Source organism: Buteo buteo, chromosome 4 (genome assembly GCF_964188355.1).
Source record: "Buteo buteo chromosome 4, bButBut1.hap1.1, whole genome shotgun sequence".
Taxonomy (NCBI): Eukaryota; Metazoa; Chordata; class Aves; order Accipitriformes; family Accipitridae; genus Buteo; species Buteo buteo.
Genome location: NC_134174.1, coordinates 1,890,767 through 1,903,680, shown reverse-complemented (window position 1 = coordinate 1,903,680; position 12,914 = coordinate 1,890,767). Strand labels below are relative to the sequence as shown.

The 12,914-nt window shown below is 51.3% G+C and overlaps 1 protein-coding gene across 1 annotated transcript; it reads right to left on the bottom strand.

The window, feature by feature from the left end:
- On the bottom strand, nucleotides 1-11,362 carry ASB13 (ankyrin repeat and SOCS box containing 13). Its single transcript, XM_075024585.1, has 6 exons — nucleotides 11,275-11,362; nucleotides 8,301-8,488; nucleotides 7,273-7,423; nucleotides 5,662-5,796; nucleotides 4,105-4,296; nucleotides 1-2,301 (listed from the first exon to the last, which is right to left on the bottom strand). Exons 1-6 carry the CDS (start codon nucleotides 11,315-11,317, stop codon nucleotides 2,174-2,176), a joined length of 837 nt encoding a protein of 278 aa, XP_074880686.1. The 5' UTR covers nucleotides 11,318-11,362; the 3' UTR covers nucleotides 1-2,173.
- Nucleotides 11,363-12,914: the final 1,552 nt, after the last annotated feature.

Genomic DNA, 12,914 nt, shown 5'->3' with positions numbered 1-12,914 from the left:
AACCCCCCTGCTACCAAAACCTTGCCACACAGACCCAATACACATAAATAGGAACTTGTAATTTTATTCTCGGTTGTTCGAGGAGTCTTTTGTTTTTACATTGGAAACTTGGACTCTACCATTTCATTATTTCACCAGCTTAGGCAATGTTAAAAAAGCAACCTAACAAGGGATTTGAATTTGAACCAAGAGGGAAGGTTTTCACCCTAGATTACCACAAGGTGCACTTTCCTAATACATATTTATCTGTAAGGACATGCATGTTGGGCAGAGGAAGCTTTTCTTGAAAGATACAATACAAAACCTTTATCCTATCAATCACAAGGATGAATCCCACAATAAACATCTCTAGGGCTTCCCTGAGCTTCTCGGCTATTTCACATTTCTGATACTTTAAACACAAAAATCAAAATTATAAACAGACAATCCCCCAAGGAGCAGGATCTGAACTTTTTTCTGTCCAGCTCTATAGGATACAGCACAGCAAAAAACAACAAACAACAAAGGGGTGAAGGGGGGAAAAAAAACAACCAAAAATTAAAAAACAAAGTGATTTGCTGGTCACCATTAAAGTGCATTCAGTTCCACCTCAGCTCTTCAACCCTGTGCTTACGCTATTTTCGCCCTCTCTCCCGAGGCCAAGCCCCATCGTGCTGGCTGGGGGAGCACGAGATCCTGCAGGCAGCAGGCAAGCGGCCGTCTGCTCTCAATCGTTAGTTCACGGCGCGGAGGATGTTGAGAGCCCTGAGTTAGCTGGATGCCACATTAGACAGCGGATTTTGTAACATCTGCTGCCATTCAGAGGAGGGATTCCTTCTCATCACAGTGCTAAGACTTGCCATGGGGGCACCGGGGAGCTCCATCCCCTTCGTACCACGTATCCTGTAGGTAGGTTACTGCCTTCAGACAGCATGTAACGTCTCATCTGGAAGGCAGCTGACAATTTTGGCTCTGCTCATACAAATGTCACCCTGAAGATTTAAATCACCGAATGATGAAGCTGCAGTTGCATCTGCTGAAGCCAAAGGATTCGAGAACAACGCTCAGCAGCACGCGGCTCAGGGCTGCCAACCTCTGGAGAGGCTCCAGCATCGAGAGAGAAATTCAGAGGGGGGAAAATAAAAAAAATAAAAATCTCAAAACCCAAGGCAGAGCCCAGCCCTCCTGCTGCCTTTCACTGGTGGGTATATTCCACAGGGATCTGCTGCACCTCTACACAAGGGACGTGCCCTCGCCGTACTTCAGGCACCACCGGGCAGCAGCTCTGCCACTTATTGCACATAAAACGAACAGAGTGGCCACAGTGGCTCAGAGCAAGTGGAGAGATATTGTTTGGGACCAGCCATCTGGAGGGAAGCATCCTTGGACGTGCAGAGAGACCTGCTTCCTGCTTGGGCTTGAAAACTAGACGTGGTGATACCCTAGAGGAAGACTACGGTAAGAGCTGGCTCACCTTCAGCGAGGAAGGAGCATGGGCAAAGTCAACCCTGATCTGGCAGCAGTTTGTCCTCGCTGCTGGTGTTGAGCCAAAGCCTGCTGATGTTCATGGAAAGTCAGTAACCGGCTGCAGTGCCTCTAATTAGCCCTGAGCTTGCTGGGGACTTAATTTGCCTCCAGCTAGAGCACGCAGGTCTCTCAAGGCAGTCGTCACTTGAGTTGTTAACACCAAGGTGGGATCCAGCGCTCCCACTGCAGAAACACGGACGTCCGAACCCGAGGGTATCACCTCCAAATCCCTTTGCGGTCAGCAGAGATAGGCGCTCCCGGGGCATACCGTGTCATCCCGGCACAGGCTTCTAAAACAGGACAGATGAACCCTGCTCCAGAAGTATCTATTTCTCTTTGCTGACTGCAAAGGGAGCCTAGATCATACGGAGATGCTAGAGACAGGTGAAATTAGGCAAGATTAATCCCGCTCAAAGAGCGGGCGCTACAGCCTCAAACACAGTGACAGTCTAACGCATCACCCCAGGAGACACGACAACTTCAAGCCAGTGCTACACGTTCCCTGAGCCTGTCTTTGCCCACGGAGAAGAGGAAGTGCTGCCTCATAAATACTATTTACACCAGTTTGCTTGAATTAAAATTAATTTCTTGGGGGGAGGTAGAAGAGACAGATACTTCATACTGTGGGAGCTAAAGATATCGTCCTTCCCGGCCACCTTCACCCCTGTCAGTTGTAGGACAGGTACTGGATTAATCGCGGAGGAATATTTAGCTTGGCAATCTTCTCCAGCGCTCGCTGCCCGGCGGCTTTCCTCACCGTAACTCTGCAGAGCTGCGACAAACTCAGAGGCGTTTCTAAAACGAGAAAAGAGGATCCAAAGTCAGGGCTGCAGCTCAGCGGACAGCTGATCTTCCCACAGGAGCACAGACCTCCCAGGAGGGTGACGCCTGGCACCGACCCTGCTGCGACCACAATCCCGTCTCTGCTCACAAGCGCTCGCCCTCCCGCAGCACCCAAGGAAGCCCAAGGAAGGCACTGCAGAGCCACGGGCGCGCTCTCCCAAGGCTCATCCCGATGGGAATCCCACCAGAAATACTGAGCACAGCTGCAGTGCCCTTCTCCCAGTTCCCCTCCTTGCCTGCATGCCCTGAAGCCCAGCGGTGCCCACTGGATCACCTGCTCTGACCCACTGGGGCTATCCAAGACTTTCACATTTCCCTTAGCGATGCTGTATTCAGCCTCAGCCACGCTGTATATAGGTACAAAACCTGCTTCCGACACTTCTCTACTGCTCTGTTTCTCCATCGAAGGACTGCGTTAACCCTTTTCACTCAGCACTCTGCTGAGATCTCCAAGAAAACTCCCCAAGCCCCTTCCAAACAGCCCCCAATCTGCAGCCCACAGCCTCAACGCTGGGTGTCGATGCTCATGCACGGACCTACAGTGAACCGGGCACGTTGCTCTGGAAGCAGTCATTTCGAAGAAGCTGCTATCCCTACCCTCACAGCCTTGGCAATCACCAGCCTCCAAGATCTGCATCTGTTCTGGATCTAGTCCCGACTTTAATGATACAAATCAAAAGAAAAAAAAAATACTAATAAAGCTAGCACAGTGCTTTTGCAACAGTCTGCGTTGAAAAGCAACTACACGTGCAGTTCTGCCAGCTGGGTTTAGTGGGCAGTAAACTCTGGCAAGATACAAGGAGTATTTATGGGCACGTAGGATGCAATCTCTTCAGCCAGCTCAGCTGCAGCCAGACCAGCACACTTCACCGCTCTCTAGGAAAAGAGAGCAATGAATAACTTGGAGGAGAGACTGCTACAGGAAGAAGAGAAGTCAGGGGGAGAAGGAGTTATAAGGTGCTCACCACACAAAGGACTGCAAAGCCAGAAAATTCTTTATTATTCTATAAGGAAGAAATTTTTCATTCTATAAGGAAGAATTTTTTTATGACGAGGGTGGTGAGACACTGGAACAGGCTGCCCAAAGAAGTTGTGGATGCCCCATCATTAGAAGTGTTCAAGGTCAGGTTGGCCAGGGCTTCGAGCAACCTGACATTGTGAAAGATGTCCCTGCCCATGGCAGGAGGGTTGGACTAGATGACCTTTAAAGGTCCCTTCCAACCCAAACCATTCCGTGATTCTGTGATTCTATGATGTTTAGGATCATGTAGCGCAGCAGCACTCTGCAAAAGCTCAGAAGGGTCTGTGAATTACTCCTCTGAGGTCCTTTAAGGGTAACCAAGACAAAGATTGATTTAAAGCCACCCTCAAACGTCAGTCAAATGTCTCCTCCAAAATCACACAGCCAGCACAGCTAAAGTTTAACACGTTCCCTGCCCCAAATAAAACGAGTTTTCAACCAGACAATTTCCTTGACCTGACTTAATGCACCAAAGCATAAATGCTGATGCTGACACAGGAGAGGGACCTGAATTCAGTGAGGGCATGATTTGGACCATCTTACCACTATCACTCAACCACAATTAAGCAGAGCTAGGCTAGAGCCAGCTGGCGTACATTTGCCACCAAGAACTCTACACCTTCACAGAAAAATGATCAGGGACCTACAAATCAAAGTGGACTGAGAATCATGATGTGGAGCAATGGAGTTGGCAGTCACTGAATTCCTGGGGCAGGGAATCATATCTCACTTACTTTCGTAGTACTCAAAGCACTTTGCTGTGGGACTGCTGCTCCAGGTGTAATCCGACGGCTTCTTTCCTCGGTTGTCCCTTGCGTAAATGTTTCCTCCAAATTCAATCAGCATCTCCACAAGATCTACATTTTTCACTTTTGCTGCATGGTGGAGGGCTGTTTCATGAAGTTTAGCAGCATTCACATTTGCCCCTGAGGCCAGAAAGAAAAATAAACCTGTTCATGAAAGCCTTCCTTGACCCAAACGTAAAGAGTGGTTTGACTGGAGAAAAAAACGCTGTTAAAACACGCACAAGCAACTAGAACGAGATCCAAACAAAACAGCACAAACAGGAAACCAAACTGCTGACCACGTTCTCGGTGCTGGCGATGCATGAGTTTTCTTCTCTGGCTTTATGTTTTCCTTGCAGAAAAAGGATTTTAGCCCATTTACCGAGTCAATAAGCTGCTGAGTGCAAAGTTCAGAATTGCTTCCTGATCTGTGCTGTCCAAAGCCAGCAAAGAGCCATTCCCAGTTGTCTCAGTGGAGTGCTCCCACTCACGGCTAACAGTGACATCTTTGTTAACTATTTTAACAGAAATACCCCAGACCCATGAGAAGTTGCAGCTTGCCATCAGACATCACTGCAGGATCAAGTCTTAGTTACAGATTTTTTTTCTAAGAAAGTTTGGCTTTTATAAGCTGACAGCAAAAGGTTCTTCCAATCCCCCCACAACCGCTTGCATTTCATCAGTGGATTTGTTCAGCAGAGGTGAGCTGAACCTCACTGAATTCAAACAACTGACTTTTAGATATGTGTAGCCACAATGAACTCCCTTTATAACTAATGAGGAGAAACAGGCATTTCTGTGGAATTAATTAAAGGGTGCCCAAGACAAGAAACTGGAGGGGCTGGGAACAGGCTAGCTTAGATGAGTAATTTTTAAACAACTAACGTTCAACAAAACAAATCCCCACCCCTGGGCCAAATCACCCCCTGGTAAGCACAGGCAAAGACAAGAAGTCCAACTTCAAATTCCCCCGAAGTCAGCAGCAAGAAAACTGGGATGTGAAACCTGGAGCACAGAACACTGACTTGAACATCCAGCGAACTCATCTGGGCATAACACTAACCAGATCTCCCTGAGGTATGAAGTGACTTCATCTCTGGTTTTCTGTACAACATCAAATCCTAACGTCTCTCCCTTACACCTATCCAAAACCGTAAGACTGTGCTACCAAAGCTGAACACATGCCCACCAGATGATACCACTTTTGGGAAGAAGTTGAAACTTTGCTCTAGGGGGCTGAAGAGGTCTGAATTTATTAAAATAAGAGAATGGGAATGTCACTGGGAACATCACAAACTGGATATTGACAGGCATACGCTGAAAAAAACCTTAAGCATTAAGCTTTGCTCATGTAAAGGCAAAAACCTTTGACCTTTGCCATCTATATTATCCTGTGAATGAATAAGCTCTTCGACAAGAATGCCTCGGCGGAGCACCGAGGGAAATGCCGTGCACAGACACCACCATCTCCTGCCCACCCAGAAGCAAACCCTGTGGCTGCCATACCTGCTTTGAGCAGCAACTTTGCACAGTCCAGATGCTCCCTGGCACAGGCCACGTGTAGGGGAGTCCCGAAATGGCAGTCGTGAGCCTCCAAGTTCGCACCGACATCGATGAGGAGCTGCACGCACTCTGAGCTACCTTTAGAAAGGGAAGACGTGAGTGAAAAGAAAGAACGCAGCTCAAACGAGAGCGTATGGCATGCTGAGATCAGGTTGACCCACAAACAGCCTGTTTAGTATTTGGGGTGATGGCTGCAAAATAGAAATGCTTGTGAGCCAAAGCAATACTCTCTAGGACCAAGACAGAGACCAGGACACAAGAAAGAGAGTCACATCTGCACGGCACTGAGCTAGAGCTAACAGGTCTCACAGGGAGTCAGGTCAACCAAACCTGAATTCAAGGGTTTGCACTAAATCACCTGTTGTTCGTGGAGCTGGTTGCATTGCTGATCCTGCCCTGGGTGGATTAGATCACCTTCAAGACCACTCCAGCTTTACTTTTTCCAATGCTAATAATATGACTTAACAGAAAGCAGGCAGTCGTCATCATCAAGCCTTAGGAAAAAGGCTTAATGAGGAAAAGCTAAGCAAGAGCTCACAGCTACGTATTTAAGCAACTACCTGTTTGTCAAAAATGCTGTCTCCCACAGCCTTCATAGTCAAAGGGAAACTCTGTCCAGGACAGCATACAACAAAAACAGTGAAGGGGAGGAGAGAGGAGGTATTACATCTTACAAAGAGGAAACCGAGGCACAAGATTAAAAGATTTGGTCACAATCATCTAACAGGGACATTGCTGCTCTCACATCCAGGCTTTCCTGCTGTTGCGTCCGTGCAAGTGTAAATTCAGGGGAGGAATTACACTTAAATACCCTTCTGCCGCTCCCCCTGACTCTGTTGCTGTCACAGCCACCCCTGATGCTTCCTCCTGCTCCGTAACCCAGATCCAAATGTCCAGAAGAGGCTTGAGTAGAGGACGGGGGGAGCAGAGAGCAGCTGGCATGCACCAGCTGGGACATTATTTTGGCCCCAGCAGTCTTCTCTTATCCCCTGGATAGACCCTCCAGCTGGAAAAGGCTGTCAGAGGGACAAGGAGCAGTACAGGCAGCAGCACTGCCCAACAGTCCCTGGCACCTTCCTTCCACCTGACAGCCTCCTCCAACAGCTCTGAACAACCAGGAGGGATCTAGAACAGGACTACCTGATTAAGACGGTCTTGTGTCTTAATCAGAGCAATTTATTCCATCTCAATTTGGATCAGAGGGAAAGGATGCAAACTCCCCTCTGCTCACAAGAGCAAAGCTACTTGTTTGGCTGAAGGTTTTCTAATAGACCACCAAGAAGCTGGTGTTTTACCTGCCTCAGATCTTATCCCGTGTCTGTCATGCAGGATAAAAGCACCCAACACAACGGATGCTTTTATTCACCCAATACCACAGCACTTTGCATTTGGAATTCAACGGGAGATGTGCCCACGTAGGGCTGACATATTTGCAAGCTGTAATAGTCTGATGAGCAACAACAGCTTACAGTCAATTTAGGATACTTGGCAGCTGCTTTTTTTCCCCCCTCAAGTTGCAAATAACCATGTAAAGATAAGACCATGCAGGCTTACCATTCATGCAGGCTTCGTGGAGAGGAGACGCTGTGTAAAGGGGAGGGTTCACCTTGGCACCGTGGGACAGCAGCACTTTCACACACTCTATGCTACCCGAGGCACAGGCGTCACAGAGCGGAGTGCTGCCATCAATATTCCTGGCATCCACCTTCAAGGCAGAAAAAAAATAAAATTAGGTACCCGCAGGCTGCTGTGTGGCAGTACTCTCTTGCCTACGTTTCCACTTCTTTTAATCCTAGAAATATTCTGGGCTAGGGAAAGAGTTGGTTGCTACTGCCAGCAACCTGGTTCACGCTGTTCCCATCATTCTCAGGGCATGGATGCACATTAATGTCACAAGTTTAGGCTATTATTTCCATCATTATATTTTTCTACCACTCTCCGGCTGAAGGTTACAAGCCTTGCGCTGAGTAACACAACGCAACTCCTTGTTTGCTTTAGTGCAAAGCTCAGCTTCATCAGTGGACGCAGCCAAGCTGGCCGACTTTGCACTGAGGAGGACTAGGGACAGTACACGTGCCCCACTTCACCAGCTCTGCTCGGAGCATGGCTGTCTTCAGCGTGTGAGAAGTCACAAGCCCTTGAAGACAGTTGTCGCCAGCTATATCCAGAGACTCTGTTTGGCTGATTTTGTTTCCGTTATAAAAATAAAAGTAACAGAAGAAATGAAAGAATAACTATAAGTCCCCTCTGGGAGCTACGTGTCCCCTGCTACCCTTCCGGCGCCTTGATTCATCCCAGTTAGCTTTACACACTTGAGTCATCTAAACTAGATTTCTAGTCACCCTGGGCTCTGTCGATAGTCAGTGAAGAGAGGAGGAGACACAGAAGTACTTCCAGGCAGTTGTTTTAAGTCCTCATCAAGCTCGAACACCCTCTGAAAAGGCCTGCCATCCTCTGCTGACTGTCAAGAAAGCCCAGGGTGATGAAGAAGAGCCTAGAGCTAGACGGGGAGAATCCAGATCTCAGAAATAACTTCAGACATGAAGATGAAGCTCCCAGTTGGATCAGACCCAAATACACACCTGGGCGCCTGCAGCCAGCAGGAGCTTGACACATTGCGTTTGCCCTCGCAGGCTCGCCTCGTGCAACGGGGTGATAGAGTCGTAGGTGACGGCGTTGACACAGGCTCCGCTCTCTATCAGCTGCTGCAGCTGCAGGATTTCTCCCCGCCTGGCTGCTTCATGAACCGGTGTTCGATCGGCCCAGAAGCCTAGAGAGGAAATAATAAATACATAAATAAATAAAACAATGCATACATGCGGAGCAAACGGGTCTCTGTGCTGGAGAAAAGCAGACGGGGAACGCAGGTGGGCAGGTAGAAGAGAGAGCTGGGAACGAGAAACTTATTCCACACCATGTCCCCACTCGGCATGTGATTTTAAGTTAGGTGCTTCATGTTTGTGCGTTCCCCATTGACTACTACCCTTGCAGGGACTGTTTGTAATGCTGGGTTGCCTTACAGTTTCTGAAATGCTTTGCTGTACTTGCTTGAAACTTTATCTAAGTACAAACCCAGCAGCATTCATCGGGTCCATATTCATCCCACCGTTTAGCATTAGGAGCACTGGTCCTCCTGGCTCCATCTAAAATCACTGGAAACGGGACACCTTCAGAGAGCAACTCAGCCCACCTAAAAACTATCTTCCCAAAAAGTCAACGGAGCTTCGGCAGCGAAGTTGCTAGCTTCAACGTCTTTGCTGAGCATCTACGCTTACACGGGGCAAGTCTGGGCTTAGCTTCCCCGTACTGACTGACATCCTCATCTCCTTTCAGGTGTGTTTAGCTTTGAAGGAAGCAATGAGTAAAGAACAGCCCTGCACATTTTCACACACCCTTCAGCAAGATAAATGCATCCTCCCTGTAAAAACACAGGCCTCGGTACCCTGCGAAAGCAGGCGTTATATGAACAGTACGGTACTGTCTGCATACAGGTCAATACTAAAAACCATCGGCGAAACAGACCTCACAGCTATAGTTCCTGCCCTTTGAATACAAGGTCCATAAGACCCCCATTTCAAGGCAGGCACTCACAGCTGTGGAGTGGGAGAAAAAGGATGATTTGCCTTATTTTTAAAAAAATAAACACCCTGCTATGTGTTTCAGTTGGACTGACCATCCCTCCTCTCTCCATCCCTAAACACAGCATTTTATTTACCAGCATAAAGCAGCAAATGCTAACAGAAGCCAGTGGTTATGAAAGATGGCGCAGACTCCAAGAATAACACAATGCTGAGGTGTACGGTGGACTGAAACCACCTCCTGAAAGGCAATCACGAGGACCAGCATTTTCATTTTCACAGCACACAGTATGTGCAGGCTTTTTTATTTGCTTGTTAGATCCTCATTCCCTTTGCCAATATCCCTGGGCAGGCTGTTTTTCCTTCCCTGGAGCTTCTCGCGGCTTATGTCAGGAGAAGCAAGAAGTCCAAACGAGGATGGAGCTGTCAAATTGCCAGCCACCAAGCAGCATCACTTTGTCACCACCACGACCAAGAATAGGAGGAATAAGCTCCAGCAGCATTGCATTAAGGGCTTATTATATAGCCCAAAAAACCAAACTTGCAAACTGCAGGCTCCTCGGATTTTTTTCCCTCCTACTGCACAATTCCTTACGGGGCAGGCTCACGCGAGAGATAACATCATCATTCCCTATGGATGCCGCTCACACATCCACAATCCAGCCAGCTCCACCTGGGGTTACGGAGCGGGAGGGAGACTGCAGCTGGGGCCAGACCTCCTAAATCTGCAGCACAGCATCGCTCGAGACTCAAGGGCTCAGCCCTGCCAGCTGAAGCACGACACAGGGGAGCACGGCCGGTTCCTGATGCAACTCGAGAGCATCCCTAACAAGGGGACCAGCCGTGCAGCACAGATTTGCACCCACTACGGTCCCTCCGTGGGCTTGCCCCGCTGCCCCAGCCTGCTGTGCCCCATCCCAGGGTCACGATTTCTCAGCAGCCGTGCAAGCAGCTTTGTCACCTCCAGCCCTGCGGAGGTAACCTGGTAGGAGGAGGCAGGGTTTGGGTCTTCTGGGGTGTTAGATGGCTCCCACCCGTCATCTCCCTCCGAGGAGGGAGCCATCCCCTCTCCTCCAGCTCCCCAACACCGGCTCTTCGGATCACGCACGCAGGCTAGTTCACGGAGGAGCAACGATAATTCCCCATGCCCAGAAGCAGGGGCTCTCCTGAGAGCATCTTCACCTTCCTCTTATCCCTTGCCTTGGGAGAGGCCGCTCGCTCCCAAAACCACCCTGTCCACCCCCTAAACCACCCTGCCTACCCTCAAAACCATCCTGCCCAGCTCTAAACCATCCTGCCTACCCTCAAAACCATCCTGCCCATCTCTAAACCATCCTGCCCACCCCAAAACCCATCCTGCCCACCCCAAAACCATCCTGCCCACCCCTAAACCATCCTGCCCACCCCTAAACCACCCTGTCCACCCCAAAACGACCCTGTCCACCCCAAAACCATCCTGCCCACCCCAAAACCATCCTGCCCACCTCTAAGCCACCCTGCCCGCCCCCTAAACCCACCCTGTCCACCTCTAAACCATCCAGCCCACCCCAAAACCATCCTGCCCAGCTCTAAACCACTCTGCCCACCCCCTAAACCATCCTGCCCACCTCCAAAACCATCCTCCCCACCTCTAAGCCATCCTGCCCACCCCTAAACCACCCTGCCCACCCCAAAAACATCCTCCCCACCTCTAAACCATCCTGCCCACCCCTAAACCACCCTGCCCACCCCAAAACCACTGCCCACCTCCAAAACCATCCTGCCCACCTCCAAAACCCACCCTGCCCACCCCAAAACCACCCTGCCCACCCCAAAACCATCCTGCCCACCCCTAAAGCATCCTGCCCTCCTCTAACCCACCCTGCCCACCCCCAAACGGCGACGCTAACACCGCCCCCCCCCCCCCCAACGCCCGCGTCTCCTCCCGGAGCGGACCGAGCCCAACCGCCCCACGGCCGCGCCGCCGCCACCCACGCACTGATCTCGCCCCGCAGGGAGCCGCTGCTGGCCGGGCTCTCCATGGCCCGGGCCCGCCGGCTCCGGCCTCCTCCGCCCCGTTCCGCCCCGTTCCGTCCCGTTCCGTTCCGCCTCCGGGCCCCCGGCTCCGGCCGCGGCGGCCGCCGGGAGTTGTAGTGTCCCGGGGGGGCTACTGGGAGCACTGCTGCGGGTGTACTGGGGTGTGCGGGGGGAGACTGGGACTGATGGAAGTACTGGTGTATGGGGGAGGGGGTACTGGGGGGAGACTGGGATTGATGGAAGTACTGGTGTATGGGGGAGGGGGTACTGGGGGGAGACTGGGATTGATGGAAGTACTGGTGTATATGAGGAGGGGGTACTGGGGGGGAGACTGGGATTGATGGAAGTACTGGTGTATGGGGGAGGGGGGTACTGGGGGGAGACTGGGATTGATGGAAGTACTGGTGTATATGAGGAGGGGGTACTGGGGGGGAGACTGGGATTGATGGAAGTACTGGTGTATGGGGGGAGGGGGTACTGGGGGCACTGGTATATGTGGGGTAGGGTACTTGGGGGACTGGAAGGGGATACTGGGGGCACTGGTGTGGTGGGAGGGGTAGTGAATGTACTGGTGTATGGGGGAGGGGGTACTGGGGGGAGACTGGGATTGATGGAAGTACTGGTGTATGAGGGGAGGGGGTACTGGGGGGAGACTGGGATTGCTGGAAGTACTGGTGTATATGAGGAGGGGGTACTGGGGGGGAGACTGGGATTGATGGAAGTACTGGTGTATATGAGGAGGGGGTACTGGGGGGGAGACTGGGATTGATGGAAGTACTGGTGTATGGGGGGAGGGGATACTGGGGGCACTGGTATATGTGGGGTAGGGTACTTGGGGGACTGGGAGTGGAAGGGGATACTGGGGGCACTGGTGTGGTGGGAGGGGTAGTGAATGTACTGGTGTATGTGGGGAGGGGGTACTGGCACACTGGTGTATGTGGGGAGGGGGTACTGGCACACTGGTGTATGTGGGGAGGGGGTACTGGGGACACTGCTGTGTGGGGAAATGGGTGTTTGGGGAGACTGGAGTGGGAATGAGTGTGGGGCACTGGTGTTTGGGGAGACTGGGGGCACTGGTATATGTGGGGAGGGGGTTCTGAGGACACTGGTTTGTGTAGGGATCAGGTACTGGGGACACTGCTGTATGGGGGGACTTGGTACTGGGGGGACTGGTGTATGTGGGGAGGAGCGTCCTGGTGTGTGGTGGGAGGGGGATATTGGGAGCATTGGTGTATGCGAATGTGGTACTGGGGCACTGGTGTGTGTGGGCAGGTGGCATCTGGTGCGTGGGGAAGGGGTACTGGTGCATGTGGGAAAGCGGTCTTTGGGGGAACTGGAGTGTGGGAAGGGATACTGGGATCGCTGGTGTGTGTGTGGGGAGGGGGTAGTGGTGGCACTGGTGCAAAGAAACCAGGGTGCTGACAGCAGGTAGGGGAGGCTGGAGGGGCCCATGAAACTGGTGTAGGACATGGGGAGATGCTGGGAAGGTGATCTGGGGACACAGGGTGTTTTGGGGGGAGGTAGGGCTGGGGGTCTGGGGATTGAGGAGAGCTGGGGAGGGGGCTCAGCGTGGAGGGAAAGGACAGGCTGGGACGGCCACCG

What these genes read in the sequence shown, in the direction of transcription:
- ASB13 (XM_075024585.1), bottom strand. Translation starts at nt 11,317, where the DNA reads ATGGAGAGCCCGGCCAGCAGCGGCTCCCTGCGGGGCGAGATCA. An exon ending in AAAGTTGCTGCTCAAAGCAG is followed by an intron (nt 4,297 to 5,661) that starts GTATGGCAGCCA and finishes TTCTGGCCTCAG; the next exon opens with GGGCAAATGTGAATGCTGCT. An exon ending in GTGCTTTGAGTACTACGAAA is followed by an intron (nt 2,302 to 4,104) that starts GTAAGTGAGATA and finishes TTCTCGTTTTAG; the next exon opens with AAACGCCTCTGAGTTTGTCG.